Source organism: Miscanthus floridulus, chromosome 7 (genome assembly GCF_019320115.1).
Source record: "Miscanthus floridulus cultivar M001 chromosome 7, ASM1932011v1, whole genome shotgun sequence".
Taxonomy (NCBI): Eukaryota; Viridiplantae; Streptophyta; class Magnoliopsida; order Poales; family Poaceae; genus Miscanthus; species Miscanthus floridulus.
This window is the reverse complement of record NC_089586.1, coordinates 104,137,221-104,155,383: the sequence shown is the minus strand read 5'-3', so window position 1 is coordinate 104,155,383 and position 18,163 is coordinate 104,137,221. Positions and strand designations below refer to the sequence as shown.

Below are 18,163 nucleotides of genomic sequence, written 5' to 3'. Positions count from 1 at the left end.
TCTAGGGGTTCGAAGGCTAGGCCCCCGAGGGTTTCAACAGTCGCCCTAGGGCAGCAGAGTCAGGGAAAACTATGGGCGAGCCCGCGCATGGCCAAGGCCTAAGCAAATGATCGCTCGGGACGCCCTAAGTTATGTCCAAGACTGGTAGGAAGGTCTCCGAATGAGATCCCACCGTAGGTAGGCACCGAGCCACCGGGGCCCATCGAACGGCCCCGACACCCACTAGAGAAGCCGTCTGGTACTCTTGGAGTGCATCTCTAGACCGCTAGCCGACCTCTATCGAATGGGGCATGGGCCTCCACTCGGACTTACCCGATAATAGCTCACCGGAGGTGTCACTGCTCGCGCCCACCGAGGGTAGCATGGCGTCCTCCACCCCTCCTTCCGAATGAAAAGGATGCATGAGGGTCGCACAAAAAAACACAGGAAAACTCATGATCGACCTCTTGCTCCGCGCAAAGGCTCGGGGGCTCTTCCTGCAACCGAACCGAGGCCCAGCGACCCGAACTCGCATTCATGGGCTCGGCAAACGCAATTAGCCCCTCGCACGACGTAAGAAAAGCCCCTAGGGGAATAAATCCACTCCCCCAGGGCCTCGGGGGCTACACCCGACGGGTGCGCTTGCGCGCACCCACCGAGGCCTCGAGTACGAAACACCATCCCGCCAGGAGCTGCTGTGAGCCGAGTCTCGTCAAAACCTCAAGGAGAGCGCTCGCACTCTCCCTGAGGCTCAGGGGCTACTGTCGTGTACCACGAGAAGGGTCCCCTAAGCAACGATCGAAAAAATCGCTTAGACCCCGTCAAAATCAAAGCCAAGAGACAACTATTGGCTAAACCCCAGCCATGTCCGAGGCCACATACTCTCCGCCTCGCTAGAGGCCTCGCACGGGAGGCCTCGGACGGCCTACCAAATCTCCGCCTCGCTCGGGGCCTCGCACGAGAGGCCTCGGACGATCTACTGATTTCTCTGTTCGCCTAAACGGCCGTTTAGCCCATTTAAACACCGTGTAAACGCTACACGGTGGTACACCGTTTCCGTTTAATTACTCGTTTATCCCGTTTAATTGGCCGTTTAGCCCGTTTAATGGGACGTTTTGCCCGAATAATGGCTAAACGGTAGGTGACCGACTGTTTACCGTTTAGCGTTTAGGAAAACACTGACTGATTTTCCACCTCGCTCGAGGCCTTGCGCGAAAGGCCTTGGCCGGGGAACCGATTCTCCGTCTCGCCCGAGGCCTCGCGCGTACAGCCTCGGACGAGATGCCGATTCTCCGCCTCGCTCAAGGCCGGCTCGGCAAACAACCTCGTCGCCTTCGCCTCGACCAACTTCTCGGACAAGATGTCACGTCCGACTGGCGCGTTCAACCGCTCCCGTGATATCAGCCGAACGACGGATCGACACAGCGGAGTGGCCGACGAGACGTCGGTCACATCGAAGCCACGCCGTCCAGGACAGGACAGGGCAGGGGTTACCGGCCGCTGTGCTCGGTACTATGCCCACGACCGGCGCCCGTACTGCACTGTGCTACCTAACCCTTGCTCCAGGAACAACGTGGTGTGCGGAGTCAAGTCTGGGTTACTATAGCCTCGGAATCAGTGTACATGACCAACTGCTCCCCCACGCCTCGGCAATCTACTTCAGGGTCTCAGCAACCTCAGGATTCGCGCCCGCCGAGCCCCCCCCCCCCCCACGACGGCTCAGCCTCGGCACCAACTGAGCCTCGGCTCTTCACGCGGTCAACACACAGCGACCAGCACGTCGCCCGCCAGGCCCTGCGTCAAGCTATCACTGGAGCTCCCACATTGCACAGGATCGGATGTGACCGGCGCATCGCACTAGCACTTCAAGGGCAGGACCGCTCCATCGACCATGCCGCCACAGTAACAGGCTACAGGGCTCGAACATGCCGCCTCTGTTCGCACGACGCCGCGTAGCTAACACATGTATCACCCCCTGTCCCCCCTTCAACTATAAAAGGGAGGGATCGGGGTCGTTTCTGGGGGGACCCCGGGTTCACGAGATAGACGAACACGTATAGGAAGAGGACAGACTTACTCTCACGTTCGCACACACTCAGGCATAGACAGGTTCACGAGGTAGACGAACATACGCTCGACACTCCATAACACGCACGCTTCCCCGTCGCCTGAGATCAACATCTCAAGCAATCCACGCCGCTCCATGCAGAGACCTGGGACTAGCTCCCTCTCTCGCCTTGCTTGTAACCCCCTACTACGAGCATTTCGGTGCAAGAAATACAAGATCGATCTTTCAGACTGGACGTAGGGCACCTATTGCCCGAACCAGTATAAACCTTATGTCTCTTTGCATCACCATCCGGGATTATGGGCACGCAGTACATTTTTACTAGTTGGTTGAGGGTCTGCCGGTCCAAAACACCGACAACTCCTTTCCGAGTTTTGAGGATCAAATCCTGCAAACCATTCACCCGCACTTTTTGAGACCAAAACTACCAACCCAGCTGGAGAAGCATATCCGCTACGCCTCCTCCACTGTCTCGACACGTGTCACCCTCCGTCCTCGACCACTCGATCACCAAGTCCTTGCGCCTTCGCTCGACTTGGTCAACATGGTCTACGCCATCTTCACATATACACTTGCTTGTCGATGTCCCCGTGCTCAGTCCCTCGGTCTAACCCTCAACGTCCGTCCTTCCACCGCTTTTGGACCGTCGACACGAACTCGCTTGATCCTCTCCACTGCCGTCGACCATCTCATACTCCACACCTGCGCATCACAAGACAAGAGACATGTTTCACAACACCACACTCACGCTATGGCTAATCTGAAACACTCACATATTAACCTTACATTAACCATGTGTCCGCAATTCTAGCCACGTGCTCTTTACGTTATTGATCCAAGACACTACTCCGGATCTTAATAGCAAAAGCCGTGCAGTTCAAGGGATGCGTGGGATGGGACACAGCCACACCCCCATATACAGGGAAAAGAGCGATCCAAGCAAGCAGGTGAACCGTGACCCCCGTGGAAGCCAGGGCTGGAATGAACTACGAAGTCAGCAGCAGCCAGTGTTATCCTAAACGCTAAACGGTAAACAGTCGGTCACCTACCGTTTAGCCTATTATTCGGGCAAAACGGGTGTTTAAACGGGAAAAAACGGCCGTTTAAACGGTTAAAACAACCGATTAAACGGAAACGGTGTACCACCGTGTAGCGTTTAAAACGGTGTGTAAACGGGCTAAACGGCCGTTTAGGCGAACAGTGGCAGCAGCTCATGCGTATTCTGTTTTCTGTGACTACTGACTCCGCCACGTTACATTGTTCATGTGTTCCTCTCGTTCTTGTGTATTATTGCAGCCTCGCAGTCGCAGGTGGGTTGGGTAATGTGATCGATTAAAGAACGAGTTTGGTCGATGATGATAGTCGTTACCACCTCGAGAACTTTCAGAAATGCACTACAGAAATTGAACAGTTGCTGCAACAAAGGTCATTCTCAATGGTATGGTCTTCACTTCTCCAGGTCCACCTCGTCCCTCGCTGAACACGTCCAATTTAGGCGATCGGCCGGTTACCATCGATGATCGATCTCCTGCATGCAATCGGTAGCCGCGCTGGTCACTTCCCCCTTCTGTGGTGTGGAAGTGTGGAGCAAGGCGAATCTGCAGCGCTTGCAACCTCGCAGCACGGCAACCTCGCTGGTCCCGTCGTCATAATCTAATGGCAACGCCGGTCCAATGCGATATTCCTCTGGATGGAGCTGCCACGCATAGAAAACGGTAAACGGTCAGGCATCTCAAAGCAGCAGAGCAGGCCAGCACCACCACCTGGGCGCCATCATCGGCACGACGGCACCACGGTCCATCAGTGCACCGGACCGGCGCGATTGGCGCCTACGGCATCACATCACTGATCGGCGATCGCACATCGACCCCTCCTCCTCTGCTCCCCTGCTCTGCTGCGGATCGCGCTGGAAAAAGCCTGGTGCAGATCGCCACCCCCGGATCGAATCACTCGTGCCATCCGTCCATGATCCGTCCACGTGACCTCACCGAACCCAACCAACGATCGGGAACCAGCCGCCTCATCAACCTCAAAGAGACGATCACGAGCGCGACGATTGTACCCTCTTAGAGGGCCCCTACCACGTATGGCTTCAGCTCCACGAGGAGCCACTAAGCTGCGCAAGATCCACAGATCAATCTATCCGTCTTTTTTTGTTTTTTGTTTTGAAGCAATCTAACCTTTTTTGTCTCAGAACACTTCGGAAATCGGCAGGCACTGAAATGAACGATGCAAGCTTAATGGACAGAGAATCACACTTGAACAATCTTTTCTTCTTCTTTCTGCAAGTAGTTCCTTCGCTACGATTCTGAATGCGACTATACAAACAAAATCGAGCACGGCGAACGCCCTACAACGCATTGCTATGTACAGATTTTTATCCAGAGTCGCAAAATTTAATCGAGTTTGCTGGGTTCTGATGATTTTAGAGTTGTTCGGGAATCAGAAGGCTGGGCTCAGAATGTTGAGGAGGGAGACCCTGGTGTTGACGAGGGCTCTGAACACCTTCTCGCCGCTGCTCTCCACGTCCGCGATGCACCGTCCCAGGCTGTCCAGCCGCTCGAACGCCGCCTTCCGCTCCAGCTCCTCCGGGTCCACGGCGGCCTCCAATTCTGGCTGCCGCGCGGCTGACGTGGCGCCGTGGCCGTCGGCGGCGTGCTGGCTCCTGGCCGACCGGCGCTTGGCGCGCGACATCCATCGCATCAGGTCGGCGACCCACCAAATGCGCGGCATGGACGAGGACGAGGAGGCCCTGGTGGTGACGACCACGTGCCTCGGCGTGGCGGACGACGGCGCGCTGAACCTGGCGGGGGAGGGCATCCAGCACGGCGTCGTGGCCTCGACCTCGATGCGCGCCGTGGCGGCGGCGACGGAGAGCGCTGACACCCCGGAGAAGACGGCCGCGGAGGCCTGACGCCACGGCGGCGGCCGCGTCGACGACGGCGGCGGCGATGGCGGCGGCGTCCGCGGGGAGGTCGGGCGGGCAGGGCGGGCGGGGGCTTGGCGGCCACGGCGCGCGCCGAGGAGGCGACCCGTGGGAGGTCCCGCGCGGACCGGCGCAGCGCGCGCGCCGCCGACGCGAGGCGGGCGGGCTCCTCCCTGCGCAGCGCGGCGCGGGCCTCGGCCTGCAGCCCGGCCAGCGCGACCAGGGCGTCCCGGAAGCTGCCGTGCGCGTCGGCGAGGCGGAGGAAGTCGTCCAGGAGGCGCTCCGCGAACGGGGACGGGCCGAGCCGGCGCAGCGGGTCCTGCGCCTGCGGGTGGTGCAGCAGCTCCGAGAGGGAGACGAGGACGCGGCCCAGCTGTGCCGCGCCCTCGGCCACGGCCTCCGCGGAGGAGGAGACCTGCGACTGCGACGACGCCAGCAGGCGGCCCACCAGCGCCCGCAGGTCGGCCACGTCGTCGTCCAGCTGGAGCACCAGCGGGTGGAACCGGCACGGCAGGCTCGCCGATCGGGCGCGGTACGCCGCGGACTTGTTGGCGGCGGCGCTGGGACCCGCGCCCGATGGCGGCGTTGGGGACCTGGGCGCCGGGAACGAGATCGTGCGGCGGAATCCGACCACCATCCTGATCCTCACAGTAGCCCTCCGGCGTTGTTCGGATCGATCAATTCCCAAGCGATGGGTGACGGGTGGTCGAGGGGCGCGTTCTTAAAGGGAGGCGGGGAGTGGACTGGGGGAATGGGGATGGGATGGTCGGATGGAACACTCTAGGAAGCCGCCGTCAGCCGTGGAAGGCATGGATGGAGCGCACGGCCGCGCCTATATAATAGGGCTCGGCCGCTCGGGGGACGAAGGAGCGCAGCAGCGGTGAAGCGGTCAGCCGTCAGGGTTTCTGGAGTCTGGACCAGTTCTTCTTCGAGCCGCCGGCCCGCCACGGCAGTCGCGCGAGGCACGCAGCAGAGCGTGCTGGGTGGGTGCGGGACCCGGCTGCCAGTGGAGCAGGGGTGGGTGGGGGTTGGTCGGTTCCATGCGACGAACTTTTTCGTGCTCCGTGACGGGCGGAGCGGGGCCGGCCACGGGTGGGGGAGGGGATTCTGTGGGGTCACGTGCACTGCCCCGTGGGGCCTCGGTTTGATCGGTTCTTGAATTCTGGAGGCAGGCGGGTCCCAGACCGGCCGCATCTTTTCCGCACACCAGCCGCAGTCACAACTCACAAGTCCACCTGGTCATCACAATCGTGCGGTAACGCACACACACAAAAAAAATTGTCCACATCGTGCCGTTGCCGCAGCAGCCGACGCCGTGACCGTGGCGAGGGGCGACTGAAGAACGGTATCTGATGCGCCGCCTCCGGCTGACAGCCGAGTGCACTCACAGTTGCATAATGCCCCTGTTTGTTAGTCGCGACTTGGCACCCTGTTTCAGTTTCTGAGACGGGCATATGTTCTTGGACTGGAACCACATCGACCGACGGGCGACACGGCCGAGCGATCGTTTCAGTTTCACACATGACTGGCTAGTACTACTACTAGTAGCGGCAACAACTTGAGCTAAATGGATTTCTCGGCTTCTTAGCCGCCGACGCCTGGCCTGACTGGACTGAATCGATTGTTTGGACTCGATCAGAAACGACGTTCAGGTTCACAGTTCAGACCGAAGGCGAAAGGGTGAAAAGTGAAAACCCTCCACGCCACGAGTTCGTCCACAGCTTCCGCCGCCGGGCTGCGTTCACCGCATCTATCTATGTTGCCCTCGACCTCGAGCGGGTGCGTCATGTCACGAGGATGTCCTTTTTCTCGCGGGCATACACAAACTTCCAGCGAGACTGCGAGACAACTCGACGTGCACCGCACCCTGCTCCTTGAAAGCATGTTGTCTTCTAGTAAGTTCTAATCGGTGCGCCCCACGACACACGCTACACGTTAGGTGCATGTTGTCTTCCGGAGAAAAAGAAATGGAAGAATGAGCAGGGACAAGAGTTTGATATGTACTTCCGAGTAGCGAGCAGCATGAAAGCAGTGGGGAAGAAAATTGACACATGTGATGCAATTGGCAGGATAAGGTACGCTGTACCTAACCTTGTTGTCACGGTTTGCATGCACGGATTTGCAGTTCAGTGGTAACAGCCACGGATTAATTCTACAACTTGCCAGCTGCCGTCATCTTGTCCAGCGTCCAGACTAGGCCTGGGCGTTCGGTAGAACGATCGGTTTTTTGGTTTTTCTGGAAGTTCGGTTCTCAGGAAACTTGGTACTGATCGGTTTTTCAAAAAACTCGGTACCGATGAAGTTCGGTTTCGTTAGTTCGGTTCGGTTCGGTTCTCGGTTCCAACCGAACTAACCGACCAATTATTGAACATGTTACATTAGAAAAATTCAGCAGCATTTTGGCTGTTTTCAAGGCATAAATGACATGGCAACGTATGCAAATCAATAAGTCACATCCAAATAACCGCAACCAACACATCAGCACATTAACAAATCACAAGTTCACAACCCAATTACCGATCTCTTGGTGCAGATTTACAAGTTTCTCCCATCGGTTTCGGTTCTTCGGTTATTTCAGTTAACCGAGGGGAGGAACCGATTTAACCGAACAAAGTTCGGTTCCTAAGAACTGAGAACCGAACAGGTAACCGAAATTTCGGTTCTCGGTTAGTTCGGTTCGGCTCTCGGTTAGTTCGGTTCGGCTCTCGGTTCTCAATAAAACTTGCCCAGGCTTGACTCCAGACAAGCAAAGCAAGGCCTGCCTCTCGAAGTATTCCTCGGGCTCCAGCACAAAAAAAGAAACAAAGCAGACACTCGTGCAGCTTGTGAACGGTCTCAAAGATACTCTGCCGATTTTGTTGGACAAACAAATGTCTCTCGGGACCTGCCATTTGAAAAAGAATGGCGTCAGTTTCCCTCGTGATTTATGTGCAGTTAGGTCTACGAAGAGATTTGGCAAATCAAAGGCATAGCAGGCTTAGATCCAGTCAATTACGGGTTCATGGGTTTTGTCTGTAATTTGCTCAAACTTGGCGCTTTTAGCCAGTTTCAGTTTCATTCCTGCCAATGTTGAGTCAATCCGGGGCAGTTTGTTGAGACCATGACTTTCTGCAAAAGCTTGCTTCTTTAGCCTCACTAGCAGGCATCTTCAAGTGGACTTCGTCAAGTTGAAAGTCATGGGGTTTGATCAGGACCGCTAGCAGTACGCTGCGAGAATTTGACACACTATCTTCTGTCTGTTCGTTTAAACTGAACGTGCTTTTAAAAAAATACACACCTTGTTCGCTTATGCTGAAATTTGATTTATGCTGATACTTATAATGATTTATTGTGAGAGGAAAACACTTTTCGTTGCTGAAAAGTAGTTCAAGCAAACAGTGACAGTCGGCAAGAGACTAGTTTGCTTACGTTCATCTTTGGCATGCGAAGCGAAGAGAAGATCCGTTGAAGAGTTCTTGAGGTGCAAGTTGAGAACTCTGATCTCTCTGCAGATGTCATCGATCCATCTCTGAATTAAACAAACTTAGTTAAAGAATTAGGTGCACAAGTGCAATCAAGAGTAAACTAATGGATGGCTTTGTTTTGTACTCCATCCGTTCCAAATTATAAGTCGTTTTGACTTTTTTGGTACATTCATTTTACTATGTATCTATCTAGATGCATAGCAAAATGGATGTGCCAAAAAAGTCAAAGTAACTTATAAATTGGAACGGAAGGAGTACATGGCTAGCAGGTCACGATTATTCTTGTGATATTCTTGCACAAACGTTGAGTGGATTGGGACCGTGTTAACTACTGTCGATTGACATGCTGACCGTATGCTGGAATGTTTAATGGAGGAAAGCAGCACGCTGTTGTGAAGCTGTTGGCACAGGACATGACCTGTACCAGGTGCAACCGGTGTTGACATGCATGACGAATGCAGGTGCGAAAGCAAAAGAACTTCACGAGACAGAAATGGAAAAGCAGTTGAAGGGTTGAAGCTGACAAGAGTGAACAGTGAACCGTGGAGTTTCTGAACTTATATATGCAGTGAAGTAACTGAGTACAGAAACACTGCTGCTCTCTCCATCACAGCTTTCGGCATAGAACTGTGTAAAAGATGGTAACACTGACGAGTGACGATTCCCTTGATGGCAACTTCACATGCCAGGATGGAAAAGAGAAAGAACTGAAGCCCCCACAAACCTGCTTCATGTTACTGACTCCATGCTTTCTTTTAATCAGTTCTAGACACATGGCCCTGTTCACTTTGCTGAAATTTAGCTTATGCTGATTTGTTACGAGAGAAAAATACTATTTAGACGTTCTTGTTTTCCATTAGTTCTGTTTATATAAAAAAAAGGAGACACGTGGTAATCTCTTCTTGGATTTTCACATGGGTGAATGCATCTAGATTCTAGGCTCGGTGCAAGATAATGGCCCCGTGGATGAAAACTCACAGGCTGCAGTGCTGATTGGTAAGCATGTCTTATCCCTTTGTTTTGTTGTAACTCAGTGCATCGGTGCAAGTTGCTCATTCTCTTGTCATAGGAAGGGGCAAACATCAAACAGAGAGTGGAATGAAACGATACGATGAGTTTGCACTGCTTTAACAACCGTTAGCTCCTGAAATTGCTACCAACTCCACTTTGAGCCGGCAGTGTCCTGTACCTGTGGTCTGTGGAGGTAAACCTAGTACAAGTACTTTCTGCACTGGTGTATGGCTGGCGCCCCCAATTAGCATCACACTAACGTTAGCGCGCAGTGATAAGGCCTTTCAGAAAAGTAGTGGGATTTGAGTGTTTTTTTTTTCATGTTTGGATAACATCAAAGAATCCATTCACATAAGAGCAGCTACGGTGTTGACAAAAGGCGAACCGAGAGAAGCAGAAAACGAACGGGGGACATTGGAGCATTAGGACGTTCAGTGTCAGAACGAAAATCGTCGTTTGCAGATGAGTAAAAGGTGACTTTTTTAATACCATTCGGACGTAGGAGTCGACGCACACACTAGAGACAACGAACTTTGCTTTCGTTCGATTTCACGGTTCGACGCAACGCTAAACGGGGATTCTGGCCGGGCACTCATGCAGGATTTAAGTAGGGTCAACCCCCCCCCCCCCCCCCCCCCCCCCCCCCCCCACCCACACACACACACACACACACACCCCACAAGAGAGAAGTATTCTTCTCCGGCCTCCCACTCTTTTAATGATTTTATTTATCCACAATTGGTTGAATGTCCTCTCTTCTCAGCTTGGAGTAATGTTAAAGGAACACCTATAGTTATTTAAAAGGGAAATATGTTTTTCTAAGATTATCTAGCATTAGCAAGCTAAATCCATGAGTGGCCAAGATAGACCAAAAGACAACATAAACCTATCAAAGTGGGTTTCATAATAATTGGATTAAATATTAATTAAACAATATGTATATACTTAAGTATTCCTTGAAATTTCGAAAAAAAAAACTTTTGAGTCGTAACATTTTTTTTATCATTTAGAGGATAATTATGTTGGTCTTGTCTCAATCATATATACATTATTTTCTATATGAATCATGCAAAATCTTGAGTGCATAAGTACTAAATTCGTTTCAGTTGTTACTTGCTCCCTCTATCTCAAAAGAATGTAATTCTAGTTTTATTATAAGTCAATCCATATCAATTTAAGAAAATCATAAAAAAAGTATTAATATTTATAAAACAAAATAATTATTTTTATATTCCTTGTGGAATACATTTTACTTGCAATATACCTATTTAGAGTCATATGGATACTATTTTTTATAAACTTGAATTTGATTCAGTTCAAACATAGAATTGCATTCTTAGGGGCTGGAAAGAAGGTTGTACCTTGATATCTGTTGGTTCTTGTACCTAGTAGTGCCGACTGCCGACGTAGCTTCCCTCCGCGTTAATTAATTGATATAAAATATAAATATATGGCTAGTAACACATATTAAGAAAGGCTTAGAAGGCTTAAAATAATAGACTAAATTCCGAAATTACCAACCAAACCTCGAATGTACATTTCGACACCAGAACTGAAGTACAGATCAATTCTATCTGTCCTGAAAACCTATTTGAATGCAGGGCCATACAGAATTTTACAGACAAACTGTGAACAACTTGATCTCAGGGCACACATTTTCTGAGTGAAATGTACAAATGACTATGCACAAATAATGAACTCTAGAGTATCTAACGGTCGCAGGTCACTAAAATTTGCTTCCATTAGCGAAAGGTTGAACAAAGAACAGCGGAACAGGCTATATGGGCAGAATGCTATGGTACAGCCTATCAGCAGCAACGGCAGCAAATGACATCCCGGCACGTGTAGCGAACAGCTCTAGCTTCCAGCTCCTGACTTGGGGGCACAGCTTCCAGAATATATCCCTTCTGGCTAGAACAGCAGAAGTCGTAGAGATTTCTGCATATGCCTCTACTGAATGGATGAACTCTTTCAGGTACTCCCCTGCAAGCAATACAGCCACAATGTTTCACGTATCTTAACAATACAAAAATATATCGGTCACAAACTGAGTCATTCCTATAGTGACAAACCTTAGGTAGAATATTCGCTTTCTTCTGGCAACTTCGTAGGTTGTTTGATTTGTTAGAGCAATGTACCTGCAAAAAAAAACATCAGACCAACACACACTTATATGAAGTGCTTTTTTAGGGATATATACAAGTTGTATTGATTTGGGGTTCTTGAGCAATATACCATGTTGTAATTGTAAAAATGCAAAAAATATGTAAGTTTCTAGCTTTTAATATGTATAGCTTCATGCTTTGAGAAAGCATTATTATCCAGGACGAAGTGGAATTGTTGGGCTTGTTTTCCTCGAATGTGCAGCTCATCATTATATAAAGTGGAATTCTGGACGCTGTGTTAGTTTCATTGTTAGCTTGTAAATTACATGTGCGGTGTGCTGGTGGTTGATCCATTTTGTTTCTTTTGTTTTGCTTTCTTGTCATATTTACTTATCTGCAATTAATATTGTCAGAAATGTTCCATCACCTTTTGAATTAACAATGTTGTTTTTACTTTTTTGATAGAAAAGGCAACTAGTCGCCCTAGATCTACTGACTCAAGGGAACAAATGTAGATTTGAAGTTGCATTTTGATATTTAGCTTCAAAACTTATAAGCCTATCTATTCAAAGACATGCATTAGACATGGATAAAACTTACGAATGAAACAACCACAATAGTAGTAGGAATATAAGGATAAAGATAAGCACTGCCAACAGGATTACACCAACAAAGTCCTTCCACCTGTAATATGACGAAAATGAGCCTAAGCCAACATAGCAGGAAAACCGAAGTCCAAATTGAAAGCATCTAGTTCACAGCAGATGAGCAGCCACATAAAATTTTGAAGAGAATAACATATCATACCAGGCCTTGTCCACATCTAAACGCAATGACTCGATGTAGAGAGCAGCAGTCCAGATACACAAGATTGTTTCTTCAAATATGTACCACCTAGGAAAGGAGGTTATACAACCATAAGAACAAAGAGAACTTCAACGATAGTATCATACTGCAATTGCACAGCATGACGAAAGACAATATGAAAGTCTCAATGTGTAATCACAATAATGTAGTAGTAGCAGTAGTTAGGTTAGGTCAATAAATAAGATAAATCATTATATCACAAGAGGAAGGGGTGTTGATTCAAATACTCAGTGGCATTTAAGTTCTATCTGTCTAATGGTACACAGTGTAAATACTCCAGAGCATTGATTTGATCAATATGGGTCTGTCTGATTCATTGCCTGTATTAGGCTTAGCCTGCATTTGACCTTATGCAATACAACCTAAGCTGGCATATATGTATGCAGTGCCTTCATGTTTGGTTGTCATGAATAGGCAAGCCGTGTCCAATAAAATTGTGTTTGTTTGTTTACATTTTATTGCATATAGTCACATTATATGTTCTATTAGAGGTCTCATGTTTCTAGTAAAGGTAGAGAATGTCAAAATATTTTATTTTTATGTGCCCATCGGCTTATGCAAATCTGCATTGTCTAATACGGAAAAAATCTAGCGTACTAGCTAATGCTGCGTTGGTCTACTTTGGTCACTGTGCAAGCCTGCATAAGAGCCTCTGCAGGCAACCAAACAAGGGCAAACTGCACTGCACAAGCTTGGATACAGGCTAATGCAGGCAACTAATCAGACCCTATGTACTTTCAGTCAGAAAACTACAACTGTGGGAAACATCTGTGGATACAATAAGCTCCTCAGAATGTTCATCGGTGTCCCAATCAAAGAAATAACTGTAATGTTTCTGCAAGTATGGTAGTGTATAAAACATGTGTGCAAGCACAGCACACCACAACTGATGTGCAAGTGAATGGAACATATAGGTGAAGACACACATTAAGAACTCACCAAAAACGACAATGGTTCTTTTTGCCAATGCATGTTCCAAGCCATATGCAGTGATGATCAAATTGAAGGACACATTTATCACAGTCATGGCAGTGCCGGGTACGAGGTGGCTGCAAAAGGATGTTGGTAGCAAAACTTTAACTCTGACTATCAGAAGCAACAAGACATGGGAAATTTCTAAGGACATAATAGTTGAAATTAGCATGACACCATGAGATTTTGGGAGAGCAGTTATGAACAAATAAGATAGCAGAAGTTGACTTTGTAAGAGAGAGGTCCTGTGCCCACTGCAGTGCTAATCCGTTACTCATCAATCGATCAAGATCAACGTATTAAGTTTTCGAGGACTCTTAATGCACAAATAACCTTCATGATCAGAAATGATTCTTTGAATGTCATAAAGTGACAAAGAAACAACTAGTCAAGCAAGGATCTGAAGAGCAAACTTCTAGTAGCTTTAAGTACACTAACAAATACTCCCTCCGTCCATAAATCGGCATCATTTTAGCCTCTGACGCGATGACCAAGGAGGACCAAAGCCACGCCGATTTGCAATTAATTGCTGCGCTGCTGTTTACTCTCCGGCGTCAGTTTCACTTTCCAACTAATCCCGCGCTCACGTCGCTGAAAACGCCGGCTGTAATCGCGCGCTCAAGTAGGAAGGCACGTGCGGCCGCGGAAACTAATTTCTACATGCAGCGACCGCGTGCTCATGCATCCTATGCCCCCGCGCCGTGATGGACGTTCCATCGTATGCCTTCCATACCAAAAGTTTCGCCACCAGAGATAAAAAATTAGGCAACAGATCATCAAAATTTCACCTGCCACTATCCAACGATTCCGTTTTCAACTTGCCCAGTTGGCACCACGCACGTACTGCACCTCTTCATCGTCGTCTTGGTGATCCATCGCCTGCAGCAGCGTGGCAGCATGGCGTGGTGGCAGCATGGAGCTAATCGGCGGCGCGGCGGCGTGGAACTAAGCAGCGGCGCGGCGGCGGCGTACATAGTGCCGCGAGGTGGAGCGACTTGCAGTATGTGAGGTCAAGAAAACGGAGCGGACGGAGTCGTATATGCGTATAATGGGAGGGTGGCTTCGTAGTAACTCCGCATGGCATACGAGGCGTCTCGCGCGCAACAACCCGAGGAAAAACGGGAGGGGCCAGCTTAGACGATGCCGACTGCTGGAAATCGCGATTTTGCTCAAACGACGCCGATAAATGGACGGAGGGAGTATAATCAAATATACCACAAATTCATTTTCAGATTCTTACACAGTTTTTCACAGACTTGGTAAATTTTGAAAAAGGATGTACTGAACGTCTATTATTCTTAAAGTTTAGTCAAAGACACTTGTGCATAACTTAAAGACAAGTGACTCGTGCAACCAACTCAATTCGTGCATAACACAACTATAGTAATACCCACTTGCTTGTAAAGAACATGTAGCGCTTGAGGATAAAAGAATACCTGAACAACCCTGCAGTAAGTGCAAGTCCAATCCCTAGAAGACAATGATGGATATTAAACATATTACTGTGTGGCAAATACAAGAATGCTAAAACAAAAATACCATTAAAAAGATACAGCGCCACTTCTAAGGACATTGTTGCCTCAGATAAAAAGAACTTCTCAATAGTGACAGCTATACCTGGTGCTTGACCCTGGAGGATAAAGATCCATAACCATCTGTGCCCATGACGATGTAGGAGTCATCGTGCTAAGTTTCTGTAGTTGAGCACGACTCGTCGGGGAATTTGTGTTTCCATTTCTTGAATTTGACTGCCTTTTCTTAATCATCAAAAAGAGAGCAAAACAAAGCATAAATATCAATGCATGCATCTTATATGTTTTTCTGAAGCAAGAGAGATCAAATTACCAGATGCAATGCTAGTGGGTTCTAAAGACATTACTTTGAAAGAGCAGCAGTGTTGACGAAGGTTGCATGCATCATGGAACCAGCTCTCATTACATCAATAACATACCTGATATCACAGAAGTACACAAAACACAGAGTCACACACTTCCTTGTTTCCATATCCAGCATATTATTCCTTTAGTGAAGGATGAGGATAAAGTCAGAAACTAAAATAGCAATTACCCTGGAGATGAGCCAGCTGTGTAGAAGTATTGCACTAACGTGAGCAGGACAAGCACTCCGTACAACCCTATATACCTGGAATAAAAAGTGATCTGTAAGATTAAACAACATAGCAACCCTTGCTCTAGATAAGAATAGAAAATTCTACTTCATATTTTTGTCAAATTTCAGGAGTCAGAACACAACTTGCTCACATGAAAGGGAGCACGACATGGTTCATAGTGCATAAAATAGAAAACTATTAGTACTAGTATTACGCAACTATAGGTCAGGAAATTTTAGAAGAATTGACACTTTGACAGTATAAACACTTGCACAAGGACTAAGACAATGTGTAACTATTTGATAAAAGTGATCTCAGAATGGCATGTTCTATCAATCCAGATTTCCATGAATTGAACCATTCAGCTATATAAACAATCAGATGCAGAAACAATTGCTTACACAAGCGGCCCAAAAGACTCTTCCACAAACAAATCAGGCAAGTTTAGAATATATTGAAACAGTAGTAAGACAGCTAAAAACATACTCGACAGCAGGCAAACCTAGAGCTCAGTAAGGGGTAGAAGAAAGGTCTACAACACGCTTCTCCGCATCAAGTAAAGGCACACGGCCTAATTTAGAACAAATTCATAAAAAGAGACAGAGAGAGAAACGTACCACGGCTCCTCGTGGATTCGCCAGTCGAGGGTCGGATCGAGGATGAAGACAGCGCCAACGAACAGCACGTGCATCAGGAGCACCATGAATCTGAGTCCCAGCGACGACCTCCTCGCTGTGCAGAAGCCCCCAGAGGCCCAGATCAAAAACCCCCCATGGACACAACGAAGCACCAAATCGAGCCTAATAATCGCTGAATTTTCAACCCACAAACAAAATCAGGCGTAGCCAGCGTACCTCGATCAGAGAGGCGGGAGCTGGGCTCGGCGGCAGAGGAGGACGCCATTGACGCCGTCTCCGTCGCATCCGACGGCGGGGGTCGGTTTTGTAGAAGGGCCACGGGAAGGTCGCCGGCGCCCGGCGCCGCGCGGCACTGGTGCGTCGGAAGCGACGATTTCGGTAGAAGAAGCAGGGGATCCGTTCCGGCGGGTCCTACCTGGCAGACAGAACATACTACTATTGTCTCATCGAGGTGGATGGGGGCCGTCTGGAAGTGTGAGTGGGCCAGACGAGGCCGCGATGTGGGCTGGATGCTGGATTTGTTGCGCTCCCTGTGCCATCTAGTTGTGGTCTTCATCGTTCGTAGTCCAGAAGAATTTTTATATAGAAAGTACACATGTTGTGATTCATGCACGACACAGAGCAGAAGGATACCCATATCGAGAATTATAATCATACATTGTGATACCTATGACTTCGATGGGGATTCTCCTTTCTGTTAGCGATGTTTTTGCGACAGTGTAGGGATGAGTATATGTTATGGTGCCTAGCCGGAACTAAGACACTCCAAGCTCTAGAGCTGGATAGGGTAGGAGCTCTCGGTTGAGTTTTTCCTTGTTTGGTCGTTAAAAGTGTTTTTTGGTGGGTAGTCATGTCGTAAGTACTTCCAACCTTCTCATATACGGTCCTAGCATGAGTTGGTATTGTTCACGGGTCCTTTTTCCTCTTTACGATACAAAGATACACACCTCTCCTACGTATTCGAGAAAAAAATTATGACACTGATAATCTGATATCGAAATAAATATGGGAAAGTATGAATACATAGATGCACTACGAGAAAATGAAATATCCAGCCAAGAACCCTCAAGGAAACCATAAATACCGCCAAGGAAATCATTCTTGGTGGCCAACCATCAAGGAAAGAGAACAATAGAAATTCGACTACCTTGAGGGCTGGCCATCACAAATAATTTTCTTGGCGTTTCGTCGCCAAGGAAACAAAAACGAGGTCAAGATATTTGTGCCATCCGTCAAGGATATATATTTTCATGCGGGCCGATGACCCTAAGGATGACCTCAAGGATATGTGTAGCTAAAAAAAAAGAAATATTTCATACACTTGTCACAAGTGGGAATCAGACTCGCAACCTGAGATTTAGTGTGAAACAAACTTACCACACCACCACAAAGTCGTTTGTGTTAAAGTGCATGTTTTTTTCTTTTTTATTCATTTTTATTAGTGGATCTTGTTGACACTCTAAACAATTTCAAATGAAAAAATGGAACTAAAAAATTGTATGTCTCTTCGTGCTCTACAATTTTGATATAAACTTTGCCTTCATATGATATTAATATGTTAGAGGCTAACTTTTAAACTATCTAGACATCTCAAGTTGAGTGCCAGTATGCATTCACAAACCCACTATTTGTCCCCCATGACACCAACCATCTGCATATCTTAGCTTTTCTAAATACAATACTTTTATTATATATTTAGACATAGTGTACGTCTACGTGTGTAATAAAGTATATGTATTTAGAAAGTTAAAATATCTTATAATTTAGAACATGAGTAAGCAGGTACCTTTCAAAAGTCCTCCGTCGAGGACTCAGAGGTTACATGATCCAACCACCCAATGACCCAACGACGTTCAGGATCCAACTAGGGATGAAAACGGATCGGATACGGACAAACATCACTCATATTATATTTGTTTTCGTATTTCTTTTAGGATTTGGATTCGAATACGGATGTCGGATAGGACATGATTGGATATCGACATCATAAAATACAATTTGAGTATTCCGATATGGATACCTT

At 48.2% G+C, this 18,163-nt stretch overlaps 1 protein-coding gene and 1 pseudogene across 1 annotated transcript; both read right to left on the bottom strand.

The window, feature by feature from the left end:
- Positions 1-4,294: 4,294 nt before the first annotated feature.
- Positions 4,295-5,982, bottom strand: LOC136464083 (uncharacterized; annotated as a pseudogene).
- Positions 5,983-11,016: 5,034 nt separating this feature from the next.
- On the bottom strand, positions 11,017-16,591 carry LOC136464082 (protein S-acyltransferase 10-like). The gene is made up of 11 exons (XM_066463041.1): positions 16,357-16,591; positions 16,120-16,234; positions 15,460-15,534; positions 15,272-15,343; positions 15,010-15,144; positions 14,829-14,862; positions 13,360-13,469; positions 12,361-12,447; positions 12,154-12,237; positions 11,521-11,586; positions 11,017-11,431 (listed from the first exon to the last, which is right to left on the bottom strand). Exons 1-11 carry the CDS (start codon positions 16,403-16,405, stop codon positions 11,257-11,259), a joined length of 1,002 nt encoding a protein of 333 aa, XP_066319138.1. The 5' UTR covers positions 16,406-16,591; the 3' UTR covers positions 11,017-11,256.
- Between the last annotated feature and the right edge of the window lie 1,572 nt (positions 16,592-18,163).

Coding starts and splice junctions, on each gene's coding strand:
- LOC136464082 (XM_066463041.1), bottom strand. CDS start 16,405: ATGGCGTCCTCCTCTGCCGCCGAGCCCAGCTCCCGCCTCTCTGATCGA. Junction 15,535..16,119: donor CGAATCCACGAGGAGCCGTG/GTACGTTTCTCT, acceptor TTTTTATTCCAG/GTATATAGGGTTGTACGGAG. Junction 11,587..12,153: donor CTATTGTGGTTGTTTCATTC/GTAAGTTTTATC, acceptor TTTTTTTTGCAG/GTACATTGCTCTAACAAATC.